This window comes from Mya arenaria, chromosome 16, assembly GCF_026914265.1.
Source record: "Mya arenaria isolate MELC-2E11 chromosome 16, ASM2691426v1".
In the NCBI taxonomy this organism is placed as follows: domain Eukaryota; kingdom Metazoa; phylum Mollusca; class Bivalvia; order Myida; family Myidae; genus Mya; species Mya arenaria.
This window is the reverse complement of record NC_069137.1, coordinates 15,093,990-15,121,668: the sequence shown is the minus strand read 5'-3', so window position 1 is coordinate 15,121,668 and position 27,679 is coordinate 15,093,990. Positions and strand designations below refer to the sequence as shown.

At 35.0% G+C, this 27,679-nt stretch overlaps 2 protein-coding genes across 2 annotated transcripts; both read right to left on the bottom strand.

Moving 5' to 3' along the window:
* Nucleotides 1–1,618: 1,618 nt before the first annotated feature.
* Nucleotides 1,619–5,190, bottom strand: LOC128221988 (gastrula zinc finger protein XlCGF7.1-like). Its single transcript, XM_052930717.1, has one exon. It carries the CDS (start codon nucleotides 5,186–5,188, stop codon nucleotides 4,241–4,243), a length of 948 nt encoding a protein of 315 aa, XP_052786677.1. The 5' UTR covers nucleotides 5,189–5,190; the 3' UTR covers nucleotides 1,619–4,240.
* Nucleotides 5,191–8,595: 3,405 nt separating this feature from the next.
* On the bottom strand, nucleotides 8,596–23,634 carry LOC128221987 (zinc finger protein 239-like). The gene is made up of 2 exons (XM_052930716.1): nucleotides 23,550–23,634; nucleotides 8,596–12,104 (listed from the first exon to the last, which is right to left on the bottom strand). Exon 2 carries the CDS (start codon nucleotides 12,096–12,098, stop codon nucleotides 11,151–11,153), a length of 948 nt encoding a protein of 315 aa, XP_052786676.1. The 5' UTR covers nucleotides 12,099–12,104; nucleotides 23,550–23,634; the 3' UTR covers nucleotides 8,596–11,150.
* Between the last annotated feature and the right edge of the window lie 4,045 nt (nucleotides 23,635–27,679).

The following is a 27,679-nucleotide window of genomic DNA, read 5'->3' as shown; positions in this document are numbered from 1 at the left end:
ATCACGTGGTATACTCACACTGGGAAATCAACAGTGAAGCATGCGCAGCTCATCACAGACGATAACCTACAGCGGAAGTATGATTTTGATACTAAAAAGAATTCAAAGCTATGTAAAACATCTTTGTCAATATTCAGTTTCTGAATAAAAATACTAGTATTCTGACAAGTTTAAGGGTCTTTAACATTGCTAAAGTAGTTTTGAGGAACCATCCTTTAAGGGGGCGGATCACTAACATCTATTGTGGCAAGTCAGTTATTGATATAAGGAGTTGACCAAATTTTACGAACGAATATTTAAGACCAAAATCGGAATAAGCTTTCAAAAATATAAATATAATTTTCGTTTTGAAATGCCCCAAACTACCTTATTAACAATGATTGTAATGAGAGTTCTTGATGATATATTTTCTAATAATAAAAATATTCTATCATTTTTTTTTGAAAAATAGTTCAGTTGGTCTTTCCAACTACTTTCGCACTATGGGAGGTTCGGAACAAGGAAAAGCTTAGTAAAGAAGCAACATAATATACATGTCGAAATATAAATCGAGCAACACAGAACTTGTTATGTTTTGAAATGTTTATTTCGAATTGTTTGTAGATAAAAATATTAAGCATTATAAACAATTAAGAGCTATGCGGCCACGAATTCCAGACTCAAACGCGCCAAAATACATATTATAATCATTTCATCTGTACACACTTCATATCATTTTTATCGTTCTGATCATTTGATTGAAATTAATTCAAATGAGTGAAACAAGATCATGTAATTTTGATTTGGCATTAACCTATAATTCGTAGCTTCTAAATCTATCCGTAAATCTGGTTTGAACTTGATCCTCGTTTGCGTAAAAGCAAATGCGTGCTGCTAGTTTTTACTCGCATTGTCCGCGTCTTTCTAATCATCCAAAAATAATTTTCGCAAATAAGTCTTTTAGGGCAGGCGAAGAAGGAAAGAACGAAATGTTAGTAAATCTTTCACCCGTAAACAATATCTTTGCCAAGTGGTACATATGTAGGCGGGAGGCCTTAATATCTGGTAAACATCAAGGACTACTGGTTTGCAAGGTTTTGATAGATTTTCAAGCATATTTTAGGGCAAGCGGGAAAGAAAAGATACCAATGTAAGTTACAGGTAAACTGTCACACAAAGTCGACAATAAGGATTATCTGTTAGTCTTATGTTTTTCAGTAGGTCATAACCTACCCCGGGGACTGGGTACCATTTCTTACTAGTATAACCTGTTTGGTCCATGTTTTTAAAAGTATTTATTACGATACATATGCATTTCTCAGTTCTAACCGGTCAGAAAAGAACACAAAAGCCATATTCGCCTACTATTAAGTCTAATGACAAATGGCTTTTACTGAATGCCATCCTTTAATGAGCATTTAACAGTTATTCAGTTTTTCCTTGTTATTGATAAAGGGCATGGTACAAGACTACTCCTTATTGGAGAAGAAATCGGAGGACGCCGGGTAAACCAATGCCTGTCTGCAATGCTTCGCACTTGGTAACATAAACAAGGTGCTTTACTGCCTGCAATGATTCGCAATTGATATCAAAAACACTGTATAAAACTGTTTGAACAACACAGAGAGTTTCCTTTTTAATATTTACATGATTAGTTTTTTACAAATATAATACAGTTTATGCGAGAAATTCGTTAAGTTCCTTATTCATCGACATGATTTCAAATATAAACATTTTCAATAATCAACATATCATCCGTTTAAAGGCCTAGTTTAAGGAATGTATGGCATGACAATCCCCTGCAGTGAATCTCCTGCTAATTGCGCTGATGTCACAGAAGAGGCCAATTTCCCAAGTTCATTTGTTTATTGGGTCAGGGCCAAAACTGCACAGCAGGATATTCAGATCGGAGATCTGATAACACAGTTAGGTAATTACATTGAGTTCAATACACAGACATTGTGTACAATAAACGGTTTTTATTTTTATTTATTTATTTTTTATTTTATTTATTATTATTTATTATTATTTTATTTTTTTTTTTTTTTTTTTTTTTGGGGGGGGGGTCACTTATAGAAGGACTAAACTAGGCCTTTTAATTTTCGGTTAACACGTTACATTCGTAGCATACATTAAACAAAACAAATAATAAGGAGCATGCATCAATACATATTATTAAAGTATGAGCTAGAATTGTGTTTATTTAGTATATTAGATGCCATTATATATATAAATATACTAACAGACTGGTTATCAATATCACACAAATTGAACATCTATAACGTGTAAAAAACAAATCATCACACAATACATCATTGAGTAAGCATATTAGTAGGTACTTGTACCAATTCCTACTGCAGTACAAGAAACAAACTGTAAGAGAACAACTTGAGTTCAGGCACAAATTCTACCAATATCATAAGCTGCCTGGGCAATCGTCCATTTCATAATATAGGTTATACACAATTCTGCTGAAGTGTATTTTGCAATACCATAGTAAAAATAACATAATACATAGTCTCAATAATAATATGATATAAGGTGCATTTACCATGTTTTTACGTTCTATGGACATATACCCCACGATAATATATTATATTTGGTCCCAACAGAAATCGCCATTTCGAACAAAAATTAGACCATTAAAAGGTGATTCAATATTATTTCTATTAAGACAAATTTACGTCCACATTTTGCCGCATTTTCAGTAAAAATGAGTCTAAGTAAACGCCTGCTTTTCACACTAACGAAAGAAAAGATAAGTCGTTCAATGAGCATATATCAAAATAACAAAGTGTTCATGCCATGTGATGTCCGAACTTATATTTTTATTTGATACGAAGCTGTTTTTTTTTATAGAGTATCATGCATTATACGAATACGAATACTTCAACTAATATATACCGAAAATAAAAGAGCAACTAAAATAATTGAATGTCCTTCGTAAGAGGGCATACCAAGTATTAATACGATTAATTAGTTTACTTTTAAATGTATGAAAACTGATAGTTCCTTTACGAACACCAATTACATCACTAAAAATCTTGGATATTCTAAAAATCAACATACAACACTGTAATAGGTTCAAATGGGAGCCGGACAAAATCCCCCCCATCAATTTTTACAAGGCGGACATAATACCCCCCCATCATTTTTTTCAAGGCGGATATAACACCCCTCATCATTTTTATAAGGCGGACATAACCCCCCTCATCATTTTTACAAGGCGGGCATAATTCCCCTCATCATTTTTACAAGGCGGACATAATGCCTACCATCATTTTTAAAAGGCGGATATAATCCCCCTCATCATTTTTTTCCAAGGCAGATTAAACAACCCCCTTAGGTTTTATAGTTTTATTATATATCTATTTTATTATCTATCTGCATGGCTTTAAGGTACTATTTTGGATTACTTTGGAATGTTTGTCTTTCAAATAAACATGTAAAGTTGTTGTTTTCTATTGTTGGAATTCCTTTATTGGCTGTAATTATGTATAATTATATCATATGGATGGTTTGCCTTGCTAATTAAATTATTTTTACACAATAATTTCTTGATTGGCAATTAATTATTCATTGATACAGGCATCATTTACTTATACTGCAAACTGCCAAATGCAAACTACACAAAATGTCTGTAGTATATATATATTATAAATTGTTGAGGGGGATTATGCCCGCCTTGTAAAAACAATGGGAGGGATTATGTCCGCTTTGAAAAATTGATGGGGGGATTATGTCCACCTATACCAAAATGAGCGGAAGGGATTTTGACCTACACTCGGTTCAAAATATTCAAGTTAAAGCAGAATCACATGCACCTGGGCTTACATTCTAAGCGATTCCCCTCAATAATAATCTTTAAATAGTATCTCCGAGGGAAAGTACATGTACATGTATCACCAGCAGCTTTCCATTCGCATGGCTCCTCTCTTGTGAGTGTTTACATAAGTTGTGTGTACCTTTCTCAGAACAAGTAGTATCAATCGTCTGAAAGATGTATGTCTTCTACTTCGTCTATACTCATATTCATATTTACATCACTTTCCAGAGAATAAGAATCTCCACTTTAATTACACATGTTTAGTTTCTCTCATGTGTGTATACATGAATTCACAACAATACTTTTCACTATAAGAACACCACAAGTCTCACATTTGCATCATATGGCTTTTCTCCACGGTCCAGTGTGTACTCAAAAATGTGTACGTTAATGACTTTTCACACAGAAAGAAGCATCTCATATCTCTCACGTGTATTACTTTTTTTCTTTGTGTTTACTCATATGCCTCTTCAGATTATTTTTCTGGGAGAAAGCAGCATCACATAACTCGCACTTAAATGGCTTTTCTCCTGTGTGTATTCGTGTATGTGTCTGTAAACTTATTCTCTGAGAGAAAGCAGCATCACAAACCTCACATTTAAATGGCTTCTCTCCTGTATGTGTTCTATAATGTGTCTGTAAACTACTACTCTGAGTGAAAGCAGTACCACATGTGTCACACTTGTATGGCTTCTCACCTGTATGTTTTCTCATATGTGTGTGTAAATCACCGGTCTGAAAAAATGCAGCATCACATATCTCACACTTGAATGGCTTAACTCCTGTATGTTTTCTCATATGTGTTTGCAAATCAAGTTTCTTCGCAAAAGCAGCATCACATATTTCACACGTAAATGGCTTTTCTCCTGTGTGCATTCTAATATGTGTTTTTAAATCACCTGTCTGAGAGAATGCAGCGTCGCATGTTTTACACTTGTATGGTTTCTCTCCTGTGTGTATTCTCATGTGGCGTTTAAGATTTGATTTATGAAAAAAGTTGGCCCTACAGATCTCACACATGTACGGCTTGTATCCTGTGTGCAGTTTTATATGTCCCTGTAAATTACTTTTCTGGGCAAAAGCAGCGTCACAAAATTCACACTTGTATGGCTTCTCTCCAGTGTGTATTTGCATATGTCTATGTAAATTACTTTTCAGAGAGAACGCAGCATCACATATCTCACACCCGTACATCAACACTTCTTCATGTTTTCTCGGGTGTCTTAAACAGCTTCCATCATTAAAATCAGCCCCACATACATCCAACGAGCATGCCGTCCCTCTTGTATGTATTTTCATGTGACGCTTTAAATGGGTTTTCCGTGACAAACCTGTTCCACAGATCTCGCACGTGTACGGCTTTTCGGCTTTTTGTATATCCATGTCAATCTGAAATAAATACGTATATATATTTAAGAAAAATTACACACCTAACGCCTCGGCCCATATTCACCTTCGGGGCTGACTAGCCGGTCCTTATAATGTCATATGGCCCTCAGTGGTGTGTTATATTTCTTATATTATATCGAACCATTTTTTTACCATTTAATAATTTGAAAGTGCATTTGGGGTGTTTTATTGAACAAATCTAAAAATTGTTACTTGCGAAAAAAATGTCGTTGTGAAAATTTCAAGCAGCACTCACCTGTTTTATGATGCTTAAGCGGTCCATATTATATGACGTCAGCGGTCCATATTATATTTTTGGCGAGGTCCGGACCGGCCAAAAACATAATATGGACCGCTGACGTCATAAAACCTGGATTTTTATTAAATACATTGATATACGGATCGATCAACTTTATATAATACACAAAGAAGGGACACATTTATGTAAGGTATAATATATAAATTTAATACTTATTATTAATACAGCTGTTTTTTAAAGTCAGTCATGCTTTGTTTATGTGTATTCTTATGACCATGTCAACGATATAGTTAAAAACAGTTAAATCATAACATAAAATATAATTATGCACCAGTTAATTGTAACCACGGCCCCCAGGTCCGGGGAATAGCCGGGCCTTTGACTTTCGGTCCAGCCAACCCCGGGTAAAATTCCCACCTTGCGGGGACGAACTAATGGTTAAACCCCGGCCAAATGCCCCCCGCACCCCAGAGACTATATATAAGGCCAAATCTCCGCCAAATTTGGCGCTATGACAAAACCACCGCGGTCACCCGGCCCTGCGGGGCCACCTTGAAAGTAAAAACACGGCTCTTTTCCCCGGTATACCCCCGGACCTGGGGGCCGTGGTTACAATTGACTGGTGCATAACCTGGAAGCACATGCACAGAAACGATGTACATTTTGAACGGTCCAACGATGGAAACAATACATGAATGTGAGTACACAACTAAAACACCACAAAGATCACCCCGTGTGAACGAAAATGGTGTCATCTGATAGTTTCGCTTATTCAACAGATGACACAAACAACCACATTTGAGAAAATAAAGATGCTGCGAAAAGAAAACGATGCACTTAGTCAGCAGTGAAGGCGTTTCAGGACTCCCTACGTATCAAGAATTTTACAGCCGTATTTGAAAACCGTATTTTAATCAGATGATTCAAATAATTTCATTTGCAATTTCTTTTTTAATTTCAAAGCAAGGAAACTATTCATCAAACTATGCATTATAGCCAGTATCAAAGGAACTAGAGACAGGGGAACAGTGTGTGTATACCACGTGATAAATTGCGTCATAAATGCTACGTCGGAAGGCAATATTTTGCTATGAAGACTCTTAACGAAGATTACTTCACTAGTTCTTCACCATTTTAAATGAAACAAAGCGCAGTCTATGCCGCTTACGGAGCCCCGCCTTTGGTCTTTTACCAGAGTTTGATTGAGAGTTTAGTTTCTTAAAACACTTCGACAAACCTTTTCAAAATACGGCCGTCTGACGAAGCACTGTCAAAACATTATTTAGGAAACAGGTTAGTCGAAGTGTTTGATGAAACTATTATCAAACTTCGGTAATAAAACGAAGGCGGGGCTCTTTAAGCGGCATAGACTGCCCTTTGTTTTATTTAAAATGGTGTAATAAAAGAAAAGTTATCTTTGATTTAAGTTTTCATTTTAAGCGAAATGTTGCCTTCCGAGGTAGCATATATGACGATATTTATCACGTGGTATACACACACTGGGAAATCAACAGTGAAGCATGCGCAGCTCATCACAGACGATAACCTACAGCGGAAGTATGATTTTGATACTAAAAAGAATTCAAAGCTATGTAAAACATCTTTGTCAATATTCAGTTTCTGAATAAAAATACTAGTATTCTGACAAGTTTAAGGGTCTTTAACATTGCTAAAGTAGTTTTGAGGAACCATCCTTTAAGGGGGCGGATCACTAACATCTATTGTGGCAAGTCAGTTTGTGATATAAGGAGTTGACCAAATTTTACGAACGAATATTTAAGACCAAAATCGGAATAAGCTTTCAAAAATATAAATATAATTTTCGTTTTGAAATGCCCCAAACTACCTTATTAACAATGATTGTAATGAGAGTTCTTGATGATATATTTTCTAATAATAAAAATATTCTATCAATTTTTTTGAAAAATAGTTCAGTTGGTCTTTCCAACTACTTTCGCACTATGGGAGGTTCGGAACAAGGAAAAGCTTAGTAAAGAAGCAACATAATATACATGTCGAAATATAAATCGAGCAACACAGAACTTGTTATGTTTTGAAATGTTTATTTCGAATTGTTTGTAGATAAAAATATTAAGCATTATAAACAATTAAGAGCTATGCGGCCACGAATTCCAGACTCAAACGCGCCAAAATACATATTATAATCATTTCATCTGTACACACTTCATATCATTTTTATCGTTCTGATCATTTGATTGAAATTAATTCAAATGAGTGAAACAAGATCATGTAATTTTGATTTGGCATTAACCTATAATTCGTAGCTTCTAAATCTATCCGTAAATCTGGTTTGAACTTGATCCTCGTTTGCGTAAAAGCAAATGCGTGCTGCTAGTTTTTACTCGCATTGTCCGCGTCTTTCTAATCATCCAAAAATAATTTTCGCAAATAAGTCTTTTAGGGCAGGCGAAGAAGGAAAGAACGAAATGTTAGTAAATCTTTCACCCGTAAACAATATCTTTGCCAAGTGGTACATATGTAGGCGGGAGGCCTTAATATCTGGTAAACATCAAGGACTACTGGTTTGCAAGGTTTTGATAGATTTTCAAGCATATTTTAGGGCAAGCGGGAAAGAAAAGATACCAATGTAAGTTACAGGTAAACTGTCAGACAAAGTCGACAATAAGGATTATCTGTTAGTCTTATGTTTTTCAGAAGGTCATAACCTACCCCGGGGACTGGGTACCATTTCTTACTAGTATAACCTGTTTGGTCCATGATTTTAAAAGTATTAAATACGATCCATATGATTTCTTCGTTTTAACCTGTCAGAAAAGAACACAAAAGCAATATTCGCCTTAAAATCTAGTCTAATGGCAAATGGCTTTTACTGAATGCCATCCTTTAATGAGCATTTAACAGTTATTCAGTTTTTCCTTGTTATTGATAAAGGGCATGGTACAAGACTACTCCTTATTGGAGAAGAAATCGGAGGACGCCGGGCAAAACAATACCTGTCTGCAATGCTTTACAATTAGTAACATTAGCACGGTGGTTAACTGACTGCAAAGATTCGCAATTGATATAAAACACTGTGTAAAACTGTTTCAACAACCCAGAGAATTTCGTTTTTAATATTTACATGATTAGTTTTTTACAAATATAATACAGTTTATGCGAGAAATTCGTTAAGTTCCTTATTCATCGACATGATTTCAAATATAAACATTTTCAATAATCAACATATCATCCGTTTAAAGGCCTAGTTTAAGGAATGTATGGCATGACAATCCCCTGCAGTGAATCTCCTGCTAATTGCGCTGATGTCACAGAAGAGGCCAATTTCCCAAGTTCATTTGTTTATTGGGTCAGGGCCAAAACTGCACAGCAGGATATTCAGATCGGAGATCTGATAACACAATTAGGTAATTACATTGAGTTCAATACACAGACATTGTGTACAATAAACGGTTTTTATTTTTATTTATTTATTTTTTATTTTATTTATTATTATTTTTTTTTTTTTTGGGGGGGGGGTCACTTATAGAAGGACTAAACTAGGCCTTTTAATTTTCGGTTAACACGTTACATTCGTAGCATACATTAAACAAAACAAATAATAAGGAGCATGCATCAATACATATTATTAAAGTATGAGCTAGAATTGTGTTTATTTAGTATATTAGATGCCATTATATATATAAATATACTAACAGACTGGTTATCAATATCACACAAATTGAACATCTATAACGTGTAAAAAATAAATCATCACACAATACATCATTGAGTAAGCATATTAGTAGGTACTTGTACCAATTCCTACTGCAGTACAAGAAACAAACTGTAAGAGAACAACTTGAGTTCAGGCACAAATTCTACCAATATCATAAGCTGCCTGGGCAATCGTCCATTTCATAATATAGGTTATACACAATTCTGCTGAAGTGTATTTTGCAATACCATAGTAAAAATAACATAAAACATAGTCTCAATAATCATATGATATAAGGTGCATTTACCATGTTTTTACGTTCTATGGACATATACCCCACGATAATATATTATATTTGGTCCCAACAGAAATCGCCATTTCGAACAACAATTAGACCATTAAAAGGTGATTCAATATTATTTCTATTAAGACAAATTTACGTCCACATTTTGCCGCATTTTCAGTAAAAATGAGTCTAAGTAAACGCCTGCTTTTCACACTAACGAAAGAAAAGATAAGTCGTTCAATAAGCATATATCAAAATAACAAAGTGTTCATGCCATGTGATGTCCGAACTTATATTTTTATTTGATACGAAGCTGTTTTTTTTTATAGAGTATCATGCATTTTATACGAATACGAATACTTCAACTAATATATACCGAAAATAAAAGAGCAACTAAAATAATTGAATGTCCTTCGTAAGAGGGCATACCAAGTATTAATACGATTAATTAGTTTACTTTTAAATGTATGAAAACTGATAGTTCCTTTACGAACACCACTTACATCACTAAAAATCTTGGATATTCTAAAAGTCAACATACAACACTGTAATAGGTTCAAATGGGAGCCGGACAAAATCCCCCCATCAATTTTTACAAGGCGGACATAATACCCCCCCCCCATCATTTTTTTCAAGGCGGATATAACACCCCTCATCATTTTTATAAGGCGGACATAACCCCCCTCATCATTTTTACAAGGCGGGCATAATTCCCCTCATCATTTTTACAAGGCGGACATAATGCCTACCATCATTTTTAAAAGGCGGATATAATCCCCCTCATCATTTTTTTCCAAGGCAGATTAAACAACCCCCTTAGGTTTTTTAGTTTTATTATATATCTATTTTATTATCTATCTGCATGGCTTTAAGGTACTGTTTTGGATTACTTTGGAATGTTTGTCTTTCAAATAAACATGTAAAGTTGTTGTTTTTTATTGTTGGAATTCCTTTATTGGCTGTAATTATGTATAATTATATCATATGGATGGTTTGCCTTGCTAATTAAATTATTTTTACACAATAATTTCTTGATTGGCAATTAATTATTCATTGATACAGGCATCATTTACTTATACTGCAAACTGCCAAATGCAAACTACACAAACTGTCTGTAGTATATATATATTATAAATTGTTGAGGGGGATTATGCCCGCCTTGTAAAAACAATGGGAGGGATTATGTCCGCTTTGAAAAATTGATGGGGGGATTATGTCCACCTATACCAAAATGAGCGGAAGGGATTTTGACCTACACTCGGTTCAAAATATTCAAGTTAAAGCAGAATCACATGCACCTGGGCTTACATTCTAAGCGATTCCCCTCAATAATAATCTTTAAATAGTATCTCCGAGGGAAAGTACATGTACATGTATCACCAGCAGCTTTCCATTCGCATGGCTCCTCTCTTGTGAGTGTTTACATAAGTTGTGTGTACCTTTCTCAGAACAAGTAGTATCAATCGTCTGAAAGATGTATGTCTTCTACTTCGTCTATACTCATATTCATATTTACATCACTTTCCAGAGAATAAGAATCTCCACTTTAATTACACATGTTTAGTTTCTCTCATGTGTGTATACATGAATTCACAACAATACTTTTCACTATAAGAACACCACAAGTCTCACATTTGCATCATATGGCTTTTCTCCACGGTCCAGTGTGTACTCAAAAATGTGTACGTTAATGACTTTTCACACAGAAAGAAGCATCTCATATCTCTCACGTGTATTACTTTTTTTCTTTGTGTTTACTCATATGCCTCTTCAGATTATTTTTCTGGGAGAAAGCAGCATCACATAACTCGCACTTAAATGGCTTTTCTCCTGTGTGTATTCGTGTATGTGTCTGTAAACTTATTCTCTGAGAGAAAGCAGCATCACAAACCTCACATTTAAATGGCTTCTCTCCTGTATGTGTTCTATAATGTGTCTGTAAACTACTACTCTGAGTGAAAGCAGTACCACATGTGTCACACTTGTATGGCTTCTCTCCTGTATGTTTTCTCATATGTGTGTGTAAATCACCGGTCTGAAAAAATGCAGCATCACATATCTCACACTTGAATGGCTTAACTCCTGTATGTTTTCTCATATGTGTTTGCAAATCAAGTTTCTTCGCAAAAGCAGCATCACATATTTCACACTTAAATGGCTTTTCTCCTGTGTGCATTCTAATATGTGTTTTTAAATCACCTGTCTGAGAGAATGCAGCGTCGCATGTTTTACACTTGTATGGTTTCTCTCCTGTGTGTATTCTCATGTGGCGTTTAAGATTTGATTTATGAAAAAAGTTGGCCCTACAGATCTCACACATGTACGGCTTGTATCCTGTGTGCAGTTTTATATGTCCCTGTAAATTACTTTTCTGGGCAAAAGCAACATCACAAAATTCACACTTGTATGGCTTCTCTCCAGTGTGTATTTGCATATGTCTATGTAAATTACTTTTCAGAGAGAACGCAGCATCACATACCTCACACCCGTACATCAACACTTCTTCTTGTTTTCTCGGGTGTCTTAAACAGCTTCCATCATTAAAATCAGCCCCACATACATCCAACGAGCATGCCGTCCCTCTTGTATGTATTTTCATGTGACGCTTTAAATGGGTTTTCCGTGACAAACCTGTTCCACAGATCTCGCACGTGTACGGCTTTTCGGCTTTTTGTATATCCATGTCAATCTGAAATAAATACGTATATATATTTAAGAAAAATTACACACCTAACGCCTCGGCCCATATTCACCTTCGGGGCTGACTAGCCGGTCCTTATAATGTCATATGGCCCTAAGTGGTGTGTTATATTTCTTATATTATATCGAACCATTTTTTTACCATTTAATAATTTTAAAGTGCATTTGGGGTGTTTTATTGAACAAATCTAAAAATTGTTACTTGCGAAAAAAATGTCGTTGTGAAAATTTCAAGCAGCACTCACCTGTTTTATGATGCTTAAGCGGTCCATATTATATGACGTCAGCGGTCCATATTATATTTTTGGCGAGGTCCGGACCGGCCAAAAACATAATATGGACCGCTGACGTCATAAAACCTGGATTTTTATTAAATACATTGATATACGGATCGATCAACTTTATATAATACACAAAGAAGGGACACATTTATGTAAGGTATAATATATAAATTTAATACTTATTATTAATACAGCTGTTTTTTAAAGTCAGTCATGCTTTGTTTATGTGTATTCTTATGACCATGTCAACGATATAGTTAAAAACAGTTAAATCATAACATAAAATATAATTATGCACCAGTTAATTGTAACCACGGCCCCCAGGTCCGGGGAATAGCCGGGCCTTTGACTTTTGGTCCAGCCAACCCCGGGTAAAATTCCCACCTTGCGGGGACGAACTAATGGTTAAACCCCGGCCAAATGCCCCCCGCACCCCAGAGACTATATATAAGGCCAAATCTCCGCCAAATTTGGCGCTATGACAAAACCACCGCGGTCACCCGGCCCTGCGGGGCCACCTTGAAAGTAAAAACACGGCTCTTTTCCCCGGTATACCCCCGGACCTGGGGGCCGTGGTTACAATTGACTGGTGCATAACCTGGAAGCACATGCACAGAAACGATGTACATTTTGAACGGTCCAACGATGGAAACAATACATGAATGTGAGTACACAACTAAAACACCACAAAGATCACCCCGTGTGAACGAAAATGGTGTCATCTGATAGTTTCGCTTATTCAACAGATGACACAAACAACCACATTTGAGAAAATAAAGATGCTGCGAAAAGAAAACGATGCACTTAGTCAGCAGTGAAGGCGTTTCAGGACTCCCTACGTATCAAGAATTTTACAGCCGTATTTGAAAACCGTATTTTAATCAGATGATTCAAATAATTTCATTTGCAATTTCTTTTTTAATTTCAAAGCAAGGAAACTATTCATCAAACTATGCATTATAGCCAGTATCAAAGGAACTAGAGACAGGGGAACAGTGTGTGTATACCACGTGATAAATTGCGTCATAAATGCTACGTCGGAAGGCAATATTTTGCTATGAAGACTCTTAACGAAGATTACTTCACTAGTTCTTCACCATTTTAAATGAAACAAAGCGCAGTCTATGCCGCTTACGGAGCCCCGCCTTTGGTCTTTTACCAGAGTTTGATTGAGAGTTTAGTTTCTTAAAACACTTCGACAAACCTTTTCAAAATACGGCCGTCTGACGAAGCACTGTCAAAACATTATTTAGGAAACAGGTTAGTCGAAGTGTTTGATGAAACTATTATCAAACTTCGGTAATAAAACGAAGGCGGGGCTCTTTAAGCGGCATAGACTGCCCTTTGTTTTATTTAAAATGGTGTAATAAAAGAAAAGTTATCTTTGATTTAAGTTTTCATTTTAAGCGAAATGGTGCCTTCCGAGGTAGCATATATGACGATATTTATCACGTGGTATACACACACTGGGAAATCAACAGTGAAGCATGCGCAGCTCATCACAGACGATAACCTACAGCGGAAGTATGATTTTGATACTAAAAAGAATTCAAAGCTATGTAAAACATCTTTGTCAATATTCAGTTTCTGAATAAAAATACTAGTATTCTGACAAGTTTAAGGGTCTTTAACATTGCAGTCAATAGCCATCTTACTGATAAGCAGTCCTTATCTGCATAGGTACTTTTCTGGATATTTGAAAATGAGAAAATGAATACAGCAGTATGACCTTAAAATCAATGTTACTCCAAATAATTGTGTCCAAATCTTTTTTATGTGAATTCATTTTTTATAGATAATTAAATTATCTAATAAATGGTGTCAATGATGAAATATTAAATTATTTTATTTCAGCTGTGAATGTATTTTCAAGATGGATTTGTAACATTTCTTTGAAATGTCATAATTGCATTAAATCAAAGGGTAATAAAATGCTGGGATCGATCTAATTTTTATTACCCCTATCATAAAAAAGACCCATCTGGATTAAAAAGCCGACAATTTATGTTCTTGTGTATTAATACACAGAAATATGTCAGGAATATCCGGTGTCATCCAGCTGAGAGATCCAGTCCAAGGTGTCTGTTTAACTTTATTACCCCCTCATAAAATTGTTTACAAAAAAAGAAAGCCGATAAATGATTTTCCGGTATGAATAAAAAGATCTAGATCAAACAAAACGCTTGCACATGACCTATATTACAGCCAAAACTATGATGGACATTATATAAGCTTCACAGAAAATTTACCCATCATTTTCTCATTTACTAATTGTTTCTTTTGTTTGTAAACAAAATATTACCTTTAAGTAAATATAATCTCAATTGATTTTAATGGTAAACTGAACTGACGTAATATATTTTTAATGATTTACGCATCAATGAATTTGGGGGAAATTCCATACAGTACTTAGCTTGTGGTCTTATTACGTCACAATGGGATATCACACCTGCGATTGGGAGTATAAACACTTTCTCAATTTAGCAGACGATATTTTCAAGGGAAAATCAATACACAAAAGGTTAAACTTTAATTTTATAAACATCCGGGATATTGTTTACAAAAAGAAAGATGCAAAATTGAAATATTGAAATGACCCTATTGAAATATGCGGGCCATGCGTTTACATCCAGTAATGGATACGGTCGGCCAAATGCGTATACATCTGGTAATGAGCTATGTCGGCCTATCTCGTATACATGCGGTAAAGGGTTAAGGGGGCGGATCACTAACATCTATTGTGGCAAGTCAGTTTGTGATATAAGGAGTTGACCAAATTTTACGAACGAATATTTAAGACCAAAATCGGAATAAGCTTTCAAAAATATAAATATAATTTTCGTTTTGAAATGCCCCAAACTACCTTATTAACAATGATTGTAATGAGAGTTCTTGATGATATATTTTTGAAGTTTTAACTATAAACATATAGAGAATACCCATGACCCCACGGGGCGGGGCTAATTTTGACCCCAAGGCCATAATTTGAACAATCTGTGAATAGGTTCACTAGACGATGAATCATGCCAAATATCTAAGCTCTAGGCCAAGTAAGTTCAGAGGAGAAGATTTTTTAAGGTTTTCACTATAAACATAAAAAGAAAACCCATGACCCCCCGGGGCGGGGCCAATTTTGACCCCAGGGCCATTATTTGAACAAACTTTTTAGAGGTCCACTAGACGATGAATCATGCCAAATATCTAAGCTCTAGTCCAAGTAAGTTCAAAGGAGAAGATTTTTTGAAGTTTTCACTATAAACATATAGAGAAAACCCATGACCCCCCGGGGCGGGGCCAATTTTGACCCCAGGGCCATAATTTGAACAATCTTTGTAGAGGTCCACTAGACAATGAATCATGCCAAATATCTAAGCTCTAGGCCAAGTAAGTTAAGAGGAGAAGATTTTTGAAGTTTTAACTATAAACATATCAAGTATACCCATGACCCCCCGGGGCGGGACCAATTTAGACCCCAAGGCCATAATTTGAACAATATTTGTGGAGGTCCACTAGAAGATGAATCATGCCAAATATCTAAGCTCTAGTCCAAGTAAGTTCAAAGGAGTAGATTTTTGAAGTTTTCACTATAAACATATAGAGAAAACCCATGACCCACCGGGGCGGAGCCAATTTTGACCCCAAGGCCATAATTTGAACAATCTTTGTAAAGGTCCACTAGACGATGAATCATGCCAAATATATAAGCTCTAGTCCAAGTAAGTTCAGAGGAGAAGATTTTTGAAGTTTTACGTAACTATAAACATATAGAGAATACCCATGACCCCCCGGGGCGGGGCCAATTTTGACCCCAGGGCCATAATTTGAACAATCTTTGTAGAGGTCCACTAGACGATGAATCATGCCAAATATCTAAGCTCTAGGCCAAGTAAGTTCAGAGGAGAAGATTTTTTAAGTTTTCACTATAAACATATAGAGAAAAACCATGACCCCCCGGGGCGGGGCCAATTTTGACCAAAGGGCCATAATTTGAACAAACTTTGTAGAGGTCCACTAGACGATGAATCATGCCAAATATCTAAGCTCTAGGCCAAGTAAGTTCAGAGGAGAAGATTTTTTAAGGTTTTCACTATAAACATAAAAAGAAAACCCATGACCCCACGGGGCGGGGCCAATTTTGACCCCAGGGCCATAATTTGAACAAACTTTGTAGAGGTCCACTTGACGATGAATCATGCCAAATATCTAAGCTCTAGGCCAAGTAAGTTCAGAGGAGAAGATTTTTTAAGGTTTTCACTATAAACATAAAAAGAAAACCCATGACCCCCCGGGGCGGGGCCAATTTTGACCCCAGGGCCATAATTTGAACAAACTTTGTAGAGGTCCACTAGACAATGAATCATGCCAAATATCTAAGCTCTAGGCCAAGTAAGTTCAGAGAAGAAGATTGTTTAAGTTTTCACAATAAACATATAGAGAATACCCATGACCCCCCCAGGGCGGGGCCAATTTAGACCCCAAGGCCATAATTTGAACAATCTTTGTAGAGGTCCACTAGAAGATGAATCATGCCAAATATCTAAGCTCTAGTCCAAGTAAGTTCAAAGGAGTAGATTTTTGAAGTTTTCACTATAAATATATAGAGAAAACCCATGACCCACCGGGGCGGGGCCAATTTTGACCCCAAGGCCATAATTTGAACAATCTTTGTAAAGGTCCACTAGACGATGAATCATGCCATATATATAAGCTCTAGTCCAAGTAAGTTCAGAGGAGAAGATTTTTGAAGTTTTACGTAACTATAAACATATAGAGAATACCCATGACCCCCCGGGGCGGGGCCAATTTTGACCCCAGGGCCATAATTTGAACAATCTTTGTAGAGGTCCACTAGACGATGAATCATGTCAAATATCTAAGCTCTAGGCCAAGTAAGTTCAGAGGAGAAGATTTTTGAAGTTTTCACTATAAACATATAGAGAAAAACCATGACCCCCCGGGGCGGGGCCAATTTTGACCAAAGGGCCATAATTTGAACAAACTTTGTAGAGGTCCACTAGACGATGAATCATGCCAAATATCTAAGCTCTAGGCCAAGTAAGTTCAGAGGAGAAGATTTTTTAAGGTTTTCACTATAAACATAAAAAGAAAACCCATGACCCCCCGGGGCGGGGCCAATTTTGACCCCAGGGCCATAATTTGAACAAACTTTGTAGAGGTCCACTAGACGATGAATCATGCCAAATATCTAAGCTCTAGGCCAAGTAAGTTCAGAGGAGAAGATTTTTTAAGGTTTTCACTATAAACATAAAAAGAAAACCCATGACCCCCCGGGGCGGGGCCAATTTTGACCCCAGGGCCATAATTTGAACAAACTTTGTAGAGGTCCACTAGATGATGAATCATGCCAAATATCTAAGCTCTAGGCCAAGTAAGTTCAGAGGAGAAGATTTTTTAAGTTTTCACTATAAACATATAGAGAATACCCATGACCCCCCCGGGGCGGGGCCAATTTTGACCAAAGGGCCATAATTTGAACAAACTTTGTAGAGGTCCACTAGACAATGAATCATGCCAAATATCTAAGCTCTAGGCCAAGTAAGTTCAGAGGAGAAGATTTTTTAAGTTTTCACTATAAACATATAGAGAAAACCCATGACCCACCGGGGCGGGGCCAATTTTGACCCCAAGGCCATAATTTGAACAATCTTTGTAAAGGTCCACTAGACGATGAATCATGCCAAATATATAAGCTCTAGTCCAAGTAAGTTCAGAGGAGAAGATTTTTGAAGTTTTACGTAACTATAAACATATAGAGAATACCCATGACCCCCCGGGGCGGGGCCAATTTTGACCCCAGGGCCATAATTTGAACAATCTTTGTAGAGGTCCACTAGACGATGAATCATGCCAAATATCTAAGCTCTAGGCCAAGTAAGTTCAGAGGAGAAGATTTTTGAAGTTTTCACTATAAACATATAGAGAAAAACCATGACCCCCCGGGGCGGGGCCAATTTTGACCAAAGGGCCATAATTTGAACAAACTTTGTAGAGGTCCACTAGACGATGAATCATGCCAAATATCTTAGCTCTAGGCCAAGTAAGTTCAGAGGAGAAGATTTTTTAAGGTTTTCACTATAAACATAAAAAGAAAACCCATGACCCCACGGGGCGGGGCCAATTTTGACCCCAGGGCCATAATTTGAACAAACTTTGTAGAGGTCCACTAGACGATGAATCATGCCAAATATCTAAGCTCTAGGCCAAGTAAGTTCAGAGGAGAAGATTTTTTAAGGTTTTCACTATAAACATAAAAAGAAAACCCATGACCCCCCGGGGCGGGGCCAATTTTGACCCCAGGGCCATAATTTGAACAAACTTTGTAGAGGTCCACTAGACGATGAATCATGCCAAATATCTAAGCTCTAGGCCAAGTAAGTTCAGAGGAGAAGATTTTTGAAGTTTTCACTAAAAACATATAGGGCCAATTTTGACCCCAGGGCCATAATTTGAACAAACTTTGTAGAGGTCCACTAGACAATGAATCATGCCAAATATCTAAGCTCTAGGCCAAGTAAGTTCAGAGGAGAAGATTTTTTAAGTTTTCACTAAAAACATATAGAGAAAACCAATGACCCCCCGGGGCGGGGCCAATTTTGACCCAAGGGCCATAATTTGAACAATCTTGGTAGAGGACCATTTTGGTGATCCTACCTATCATATATCAACGGCCTAAGCCTTGTGGTTTGGGAGAAGAAGATTTTTAAAGTTTTTCCTTTTGGTTGCCATGGCAACCAGAGGTCTGCATGGAATTGAATTCTTTAAACAACTTTGATAGAAAACCACCCAAGGAACATCCCTATGAAGTTTTATTAATATTGGCCCAGCGGTTAAGGAGGAGATGTCTTTTAAGTAAAATGTTGACGGAGGACGCACGACGCACTACGCATGACGGACGCCGGACAAAAGGCGATCACAAAAGCTCACCTTGTCACAAAGTGACAGGTGAGCTAAAAATGTTGCTGAAATAGTCTCAAGACCACAGTTATCTGCCCCCCCCCCTCGGTTAACCAAGATCCGGATGTGAATACAGAAAAAAGAGTGCTTGTGTTCAAGAATCAATATTTTATTAAAATTGAATGAAAAAGAAGCAAAAAATGTTCTTTTTGCAGAGAACTTGACTGAATTTGACACTCTATTGCAGAAATTGATAGTTTTCAGTGTAAATAATGGAAAAATCATAGCTTGTGGAAGTCTGAAAATTAGTTGTTCGTAGCCGATTGACTCCTTGGCGGAAGGGTGATGTATTTGAACTCAATTTTGACAGTCGGGTCAATGGTCAACATGGTGTTTTCTTGTGATTATACTTTGTGTCTTGAATTGTTCTAGAGATGCCATGTCCTTGTTTTTCAATTGGGATGTGTATAAAGTCAAAAGCCAGGTTAGTGTCTATATGAAACATATAGTAAAAATAACTGTGGTCTCACACCATAAAACAGGTGAGTGCTGCTTGCAATTTTCACAACGACATTTTTTGTAAACTGGGTCTTTATGTAAATACATTGATATACGGATCGATCAACTTTATATACACAAAGAAGGGACACATTTATGTATTTTTTAGTATAATATATGATTTTAATACTTATTATAAATAGAGCTGTTTTTTAAACTTTATGCTAAAAGTTTTTGTATAGTCTTATCACCATGTCGACATATAGTTAAAAACAGTTAAAACATAACATAAAATATAATTATGCAAATAGGATTTCACAATGTGATACATATGTATATATAACGAAACCAATAAAAATACCTACATATAATTATTGCAAGCTCGTCAATTTCCATGCAATATTTTATGAATGCAAATATGAAATACATGTAAAACTAGTATGCATATATATGCCATATGTTTTAAAATAGGAAAAAATAGCCGCACCAATGATGTTAAACATCTAAACCATTAACATGCACAAAGTAGTTTCTGTGGTGCGACTTTAGATTGAACACGGTATAATAAGAGTCATCACATGTAAAAACATATTTTCCCAAAGTAACTATACAGGAATGTGGGATGGCTGATTGGGCTTTTTCGTAAGTAGTTGGTTATGGATGTGTCTTCTTAATTGGAAAGCGTAATTTACTGCATATTTCAAATGCAGAGAAACAGTTTTATTTTTTATGTTGTAATTTAAGTGAACATATCGACTTGTCAAATACGCATATATTGTTGAGCGTTATTGAATCTCAATGGCCATCCCGCTCACGTCAACATGTTTTAATCGATATCGTATTTCACGTCCCGCAATGTTACCAAATTATACATCCTAAGTGATACCGTATTTCACGTCCCGCATCGAAACGGCACTCTAACAATATTTAGGGTGGATTTAAATAACTCCTCACAAAAAACACAATTTACTGTCAAAAAGTTCATGAAGTTTGAAGTTGATACCTTTAATGATTTTAAAACAATAAAATAACAATAAAAAACCCAGATGATCCATTTTCGACTTTGACTTAAAAATTATGAAAAAACATCCTTTCTGACGAATTTCCAGGATATTTGGGCTGAAAATGTTACCTCTAGAGTGTTAACAAGGTTTTTCTATATTTGGGCTATGTGACCTAAGTTTTGACTCATATTCGAACATTAATATAATTATCATTAATAATCATTATTTTTATTATTGTAATTATTATCACCATTTATTACTATTATCACTATTATGATGATGATTATCATTAATTTTATTATTATTATTACTATTATTATTATTATTATTATTATTATTTTTACTATTATTATTATTCATTTACTTATTTTATATATTAATAATATTATTATTATCATTATCATTATTGAAATAATTACTGTTAGTATTATTATAATTATTATTAGGCCAGAGTTTTTATATCTTTAGATTTACGGGAGCGCCGTACCTAAATATTGCAAAACCCAAATAAAAATAAAATTCATTTTCGTAGTTTTATTTTTATTTTTTCCGACGAACGTTGCTCCAATGTTAAGAACAAAATAAAATTAGTGTTCTATAACCCATATCTCAGAACCAACTGGTGTACCAATTGTCATTCATTATCAGTCTTTTTACTGCACAAACCACGTAAACCAGTCGGAAATACGCGGAGAAACAGAACAGGTACCCGTTACCATAACAACGTCCTGTCAAAAGTGAAAGTACTTTTTGTCATACTCCTTATTTCTCGCAATTTCTGCAGCTATATAGAAATGTTTTTCTACAAAAAACGTTCCGATGTTTATATTTCATTATTTAAATCAAACCGTGGTGAACTTAAAGCGTGTTTATTGTGATTTTTTTTTGTAGATTCAGTATGTTGTTCGCGTTTCGTGGAATGATTGCGAAACTTCCGGTCAAAATAAGGAGACAGAAATTTGTGGGTTGTATTGTCTATTAAAAGTCGTTGGCGCACGTCGTATATTAACAAGGATGAATTGGATTACAGCGCAAAAATGTATAGCTTCTGACAAACACAAACTGCAAAATGATATCGTGTTCATCATAGTCAAAATGGATATTTTTTTCTGAATTTGACTCTGGGGAGCATTGAACACACTGCTTCACAATCACATATTTGAAGAGAAAAACACAAGGTATCGTGATATTCGTAGTTGTTAATTAGTTTAATAATGATTTCGAATTTAAATCGTTATAGAAGACTGAAAATGATGTAATAATAACATAGTATTGTGTGTTTCCGATAAAAGAGAAAAAATCTGAACATAAGATATCTGGCAGTCAGTGCAAGAAGTCAAACTTATCCGTTGCTTATTGCCAACGGGCATAGCTGGAATTAGAAGGATATTTTTCAGGACTGATTCTAAAATCAGTTCTTAGACCTGTTTTTTTTTAAACATATAACACTTGTAAAATTTATCTGAATGCTCCCGAATTTTCTTTGGTGAAGTACATAAATGTAGATTTTGACTGTCTGTGTATCCGTAAGCCCTGTCAAACTTTGAAGTGAAGAGGAATTTCCATCAGGGCTTCTACTTTTTTTTGGTTATATTTTCTATGTAAAAACCACATCACGGTAAATTGTCACGGTGCTATTTCGTTAAAGACAGAAAAAACACATTTGACCTCCTTATTATACCGTGTCTGAAACTGTGTTCAATGTTTGATTACTTCACAGGAAAGGATATGCTTATATTGTGGGCAAAAGGTTAGAATTGGCCATTTAAACTTTTTTATTACACTGACATGTTTCATAAAATCCATGGGTTGATAACATTTGCACCTCATATGCATAGATGCATTCGAACAAATATATACAATTAATTTCAATGAGCGCTTGAACTCACAGTGTTGAGGTCAATATTTTCAGTCATTAAAAGGATCTTTTAATTATGCTTTTGAAACTTTATGGTGATCTATCACCCTTTTTTCAGCCTATGAAATAGCTGACACAAGTAAGGTGTGCTTTGTCTTCATGATATAAGAAGTTTTAAAAAATAAAAAAAAAATCGGAGAAAAATCCGTTTTATTTTTATTTATTTCTCCTTTGGGACATTTTATGCATTTTATTTTTATTTTTATTTCCTCCTCCTTACCCAACTTTTTGAAAAATCTCCCGTAAATCTCAAGATAAAAAAACTCTGGCCTTATTATTATTATCATTATTGAAATAATTACTGTTAGTATTATTATAATTATTATAATTATTATTATTATTATTATTTACAATTTATTATAATTATTATCATTGTTATAATTACTGTTATTCAAAGCATTAAATGGAACTTTTCCTTTAATTGAAAAAAACCCCACATTTTTTAACTTGCTCCATATAATTCTATATATATATATATATATATATATATATATATATATTAAAATGTGGAACTTGCAGCATTTCAGTGATGTTTCTGAGTGCTACTTTAGCAAACGCCAAAATCTTTGTCCCCGCGGGGCGGAGATTTAAATAGCCGGGGTTGGCTGCACTGAAAGTCAAAGTCCCCGCTATTCCCCGGACCTGGGGGGCCGTGGTTACAATTTACTGGTGCATAAACAATAAATACAACTGACTGGTGCATAAACAATAAATATAGTAAATACATTAATAAATACATGTACGAAAACATAAATGTTAGGCGACTTTAGACAGAATGTAAGCGATGTTCTTATATATACTCAATAATATAAACATACCTTTCTAGTGTCTATACTGTACTGTCAACCATTAAAAATACCAAAGTCAGTTTGCACAAAACACTGTGTACTTGTTTACTCTTTATAATTATATATTGGTTAATTTACAACTAAGGGAAGAAACTGCGAGTGCTTAAAAAAAACGCGCATGAAGCAGGCAACAGCTAAACATTGGTAATGGTGAAATAAGTTCGACAAAATCTATCATGCAATAATCATACTTCAAGAATTAAAAAAGAAATGACATGAATATATGAAGAAACTAGATCGGTCGGTTTATCATATTTATATATAATCTGGATATTTATATTTCTTATCACTGAAATAAAAAAAAGAAGATAAATGCTAATGTTTAAACTAAATGGACCGCACTTCTTCATGCAGTTCGTATTCAAGTTTTGTTCAGGCTAGACTAATGGAAAAGGATTATTCGACACCTTGCACAAAATTGTCGAAAAAGGATAGCAAAAAAACGTCCATAAATGATAGATAACTGTGTATTAGATACAGCTCAGCATAAAACCACTAGTGTGATGCGGTTGTCGTCTGAGAATTACGTGATTCCCTAGTATAATTTTTTGCTATGTTTCTTTGTTATGTTGATTGAATCATAAACGGTAGTGTTAAAACATAAATCTGTAGATCCTTAGGACATACGAGATGTACATATTCTTGTTCCTTTTGTGCGCGTGTTTTTTGTGTTGTTGTCTTTTTTTGTAATATTCATCCTTACACAGTTAGCCACAAAGTTGTATGTACCACGCAGCAAGAACCTTGCGGCTGTATTAATCAACATTGAGCAGTATTTACATGTATATACAGAGAGAAATTCATATTGATTTTAATAACACCGAAATCATTACCTTTTCATAGTATACCTTAATATCGATAACATATTCTTGTTATTGTTATACACACTCTCACAATATTTTTATCAAACTTATGATAGATTCATTAATAGAACTTATGTTATAATTGCCACATGTCATGCATTATATCTATACATATTGCTGTGACGATGAGCTTTTTATGCTTAAGCAAGGATTTTAAATATGCCTTTACTTTTCAACCATCAATTATTATGTAGTTTGTATGTGGTATACTATTGCTCCAGAATAATTATTAATTATTTTTTGACAATTAGTGTTTTATCTATACATAATTAGGAAATAATGTTTGTTTTATAGATATAAATTGCAAACAAGTGACAACTTGCTAGTTCTACAGATATTCTACAATAAATATGCATTTCAAAAAGAGTAAAACAATATATCCATAATAAAAAAAGTGAAATAATATTCTGCAAGTATACTGCAAGAACAAGTTTTTTGTGTGTAGATCATTTTTTGTTGAACAGTATAGGAAATACAGGTTAGTTTGAGGTGTCGAAAACTGACATAAACTTGGTATCGATGTGTACAATGCATTGAAACTTACTAACTGAAGTACCACAAAGTTTACTATTAATTTATTTTTAGCAGTTAATTGGTATTTTTACATTAAAAAATTACTAGGTATGTCTACCTAGTAGAATTCATTCCTTATGCGTGATTGGCTAGTCGATGTTATCACGTGATATTACCAAGTTAGGAATATAGCTGAAATATTCCAAGCGGTATGGGTAAGCCTTCGTAGCACAGTGGATAAGAACTGCAATTTTGGCGACCCCGGTTCGAACCCGTTCTCCGACTAGATTTTTTGTTTACATTTTGGTATTCTTTTTTTACAATTATGATATCAAAGAGTAAAACATTTTATTAAATAATTGTCCCGAGATTCGTTACAGAAATATATTTGTTTTGGTGCCAATCTGGTGTACAGTCCCTTTAAACCCAAAATGCACTGAAATATTGCTTGCAAGATTGTCAATTTAAACCCAATGTGGGAAAGCAGATATGCTTATTATGGAATGGGAAATGTATAGTTTTGGTAGATTAAATTCCCGAAATAATTAAAAATTATACGTTGATAAACATGGAGCTGAATATGATCCGAACTAAAATTATGGTACCCTTGATTTAACCTATCCACGTCAATTTGATCATTTGTTCGTCGGATTTGCCGCACGTTAAAATGGAAAAACGAAAAAAAAAAATGAAAAAAGGCACCCGCACATATGTATTGGCTGCGCGGATTTCATTTTATTTATATACGAATTGTCCCATTTTCTGAATATATTTTACCTAGAACTAAAACCTGGAAAGTCGACATCGCGATAGTATTAAGATATTTCCTAGAGGATATTTGTATATTTTGATATTTTCTGTTTCTTTTATGCTTATTTTCGGAGTTTTATTTTATTTTTATTTTTTTTCTTAATTAACCCCTTTTTGAAAAGTGTGTTATTTACACCATACCGTAGGGTGCCCCTCACGCAAAATTATAGCTGTCAACTTTTCTATTTTCGCTTTGTTGAGAAAAAGTTCTCTGCTATTCATTCGTATAGTCTATTATTCGCTCGTATTTTAGTGCAAAGCTTTTATGTACAGTAACCAATGAAGTTTTATACGTGCACATATGTTCCAAAAAATAACAAAAACACTTTTATTTTAAGCGGGGCATGAATACATATCCAAATTACTACGCCGCGATTTAATGAATGAAAAATTAGAAGGTCAAATGTGTTAGCAAAACAAATGCGGATAATCATTGGATTTTAAACATTTTTCTTAGTTTTAGTGTGTTTCATGATACATGGATATTCAGTCATCTAACTGTCAAATACCAGTCTGTTTTGCTTGAAGACAGGTCGTTTTCAAGGTAATGATGAGGACAACGCTAGTTTGTTGACATATTTTTAGGCGTAGGTGGGGCAAAAAATATCAGATTATCTGTAAATTGTTGTGTGAAAAATTCAATTGAACGATGATATAACATTCTTTTATGTTCGAACAGTTGTTTTCGTCTGTAATTTGTTTGGTACAGTATGAAAGCAATTATTCGAACATTCAGCTTCAAGATCAAGAAAACGTTTGAAAACGGGATAAATAGTAATAAACGGTAAGTTGTAAATTTCCAAATATATATTTATTTAAATTTATATATAAGTATCTTCCATGGCCGAGAGTGTAAGATAGGTTCATTCCGACCCGAGCGTAGGGTGTTTTGCGGAAACGAGGCAAAACACCCTGCGCGAGGGTCGGGATGAACCTATCTTACACGAGCGGCTATGGTAGATGCTTTTTCTCCCACCTCAGTTAAACCAAATTAAGTAAAATGTATTTTTTTGCCGGAACTCTTTTGTGCTTAGTGAAAATAATTGCGGACGGATATGCAATAATTCGTGGTCGTCATGGATATTCGCGCAGTGATTCAGAGTATGTAAATGTTCTGATCGGTCTTTAAATAGTTCTAAGAAGAGTGAAGCATTATTTCTTGAAAGTTGCGTGAAAACTGTTTTCTGGTGACATTTGAAGCGAGAAATAATTAACTCGCGTTCTAAATATTGCCACAAGACAAGATTTACATGATGCCCTACAGACGACGGTCTTCAACAAGGGAGGTAGTTACAATGTGGTAACCATTAAAAGAAGTTCCATACGGGCATTTTATCTTCGCCCGTGGGCAAGATAAGAATTTCTATCATGGTCAAATTAATGGATCTACTTATCTGAGGTAGGAGAAAAACATTTCTTTAAATTTGCCAACATTTTCTGGTATAAAGTGAAGTGTTCTGTTTTGATCAAGGGGAAGTTACTACAAAGAATTTTAAAAGTAGTTCTGAAAGTTGATATTTTCACCCCTTATTTTGCAGTGAAAATACCAAATTGATAGTTTCACTGTTGTTATTTCACTGATAAAACCCCATATTTCTTTGAAAAGCATAAAAGAATATGCTATTCATTCGTCGCGATTCTTTTCTCGTGTACGGACAAAATACGGAGCGCGTAAGCGCAAAATAACCGCTGATAATTGTTCACAGTTTTTTTTTTGTGTCGGGAACGTTTCGTAGGACGCATTGTTGTTATTTTAATTCGGTATTATTTTTCAGTTTTCGTTGTTTTACGCGAACATAGTCAATGGATTACAGTTTTCAGCAACAGCAGATGCACGGCGTCAAAGGAAATATTTATGTGTGTTAAATGTCTTCTAAAAACCCACACACTAGTAAACTCATGTTAAACATGTTT

Excerpts from the sequence above, each read along its gene's own strand:
- LOC128221988 (XM_052930717.1), bottom strand. The coding sequence starts at position 5,188 with ATGGATATACAAAAAGCCGAAAAGCCGTACACGTGCGAGATCTGTGGA.
- LOC128221987 (XM_052930716.1), bottom strand. The coding sequence starts at position 12,098 with ATGGATATACAAAAAGCCGAAAAGCCGTACACGTGCGAGATCTGTGGA.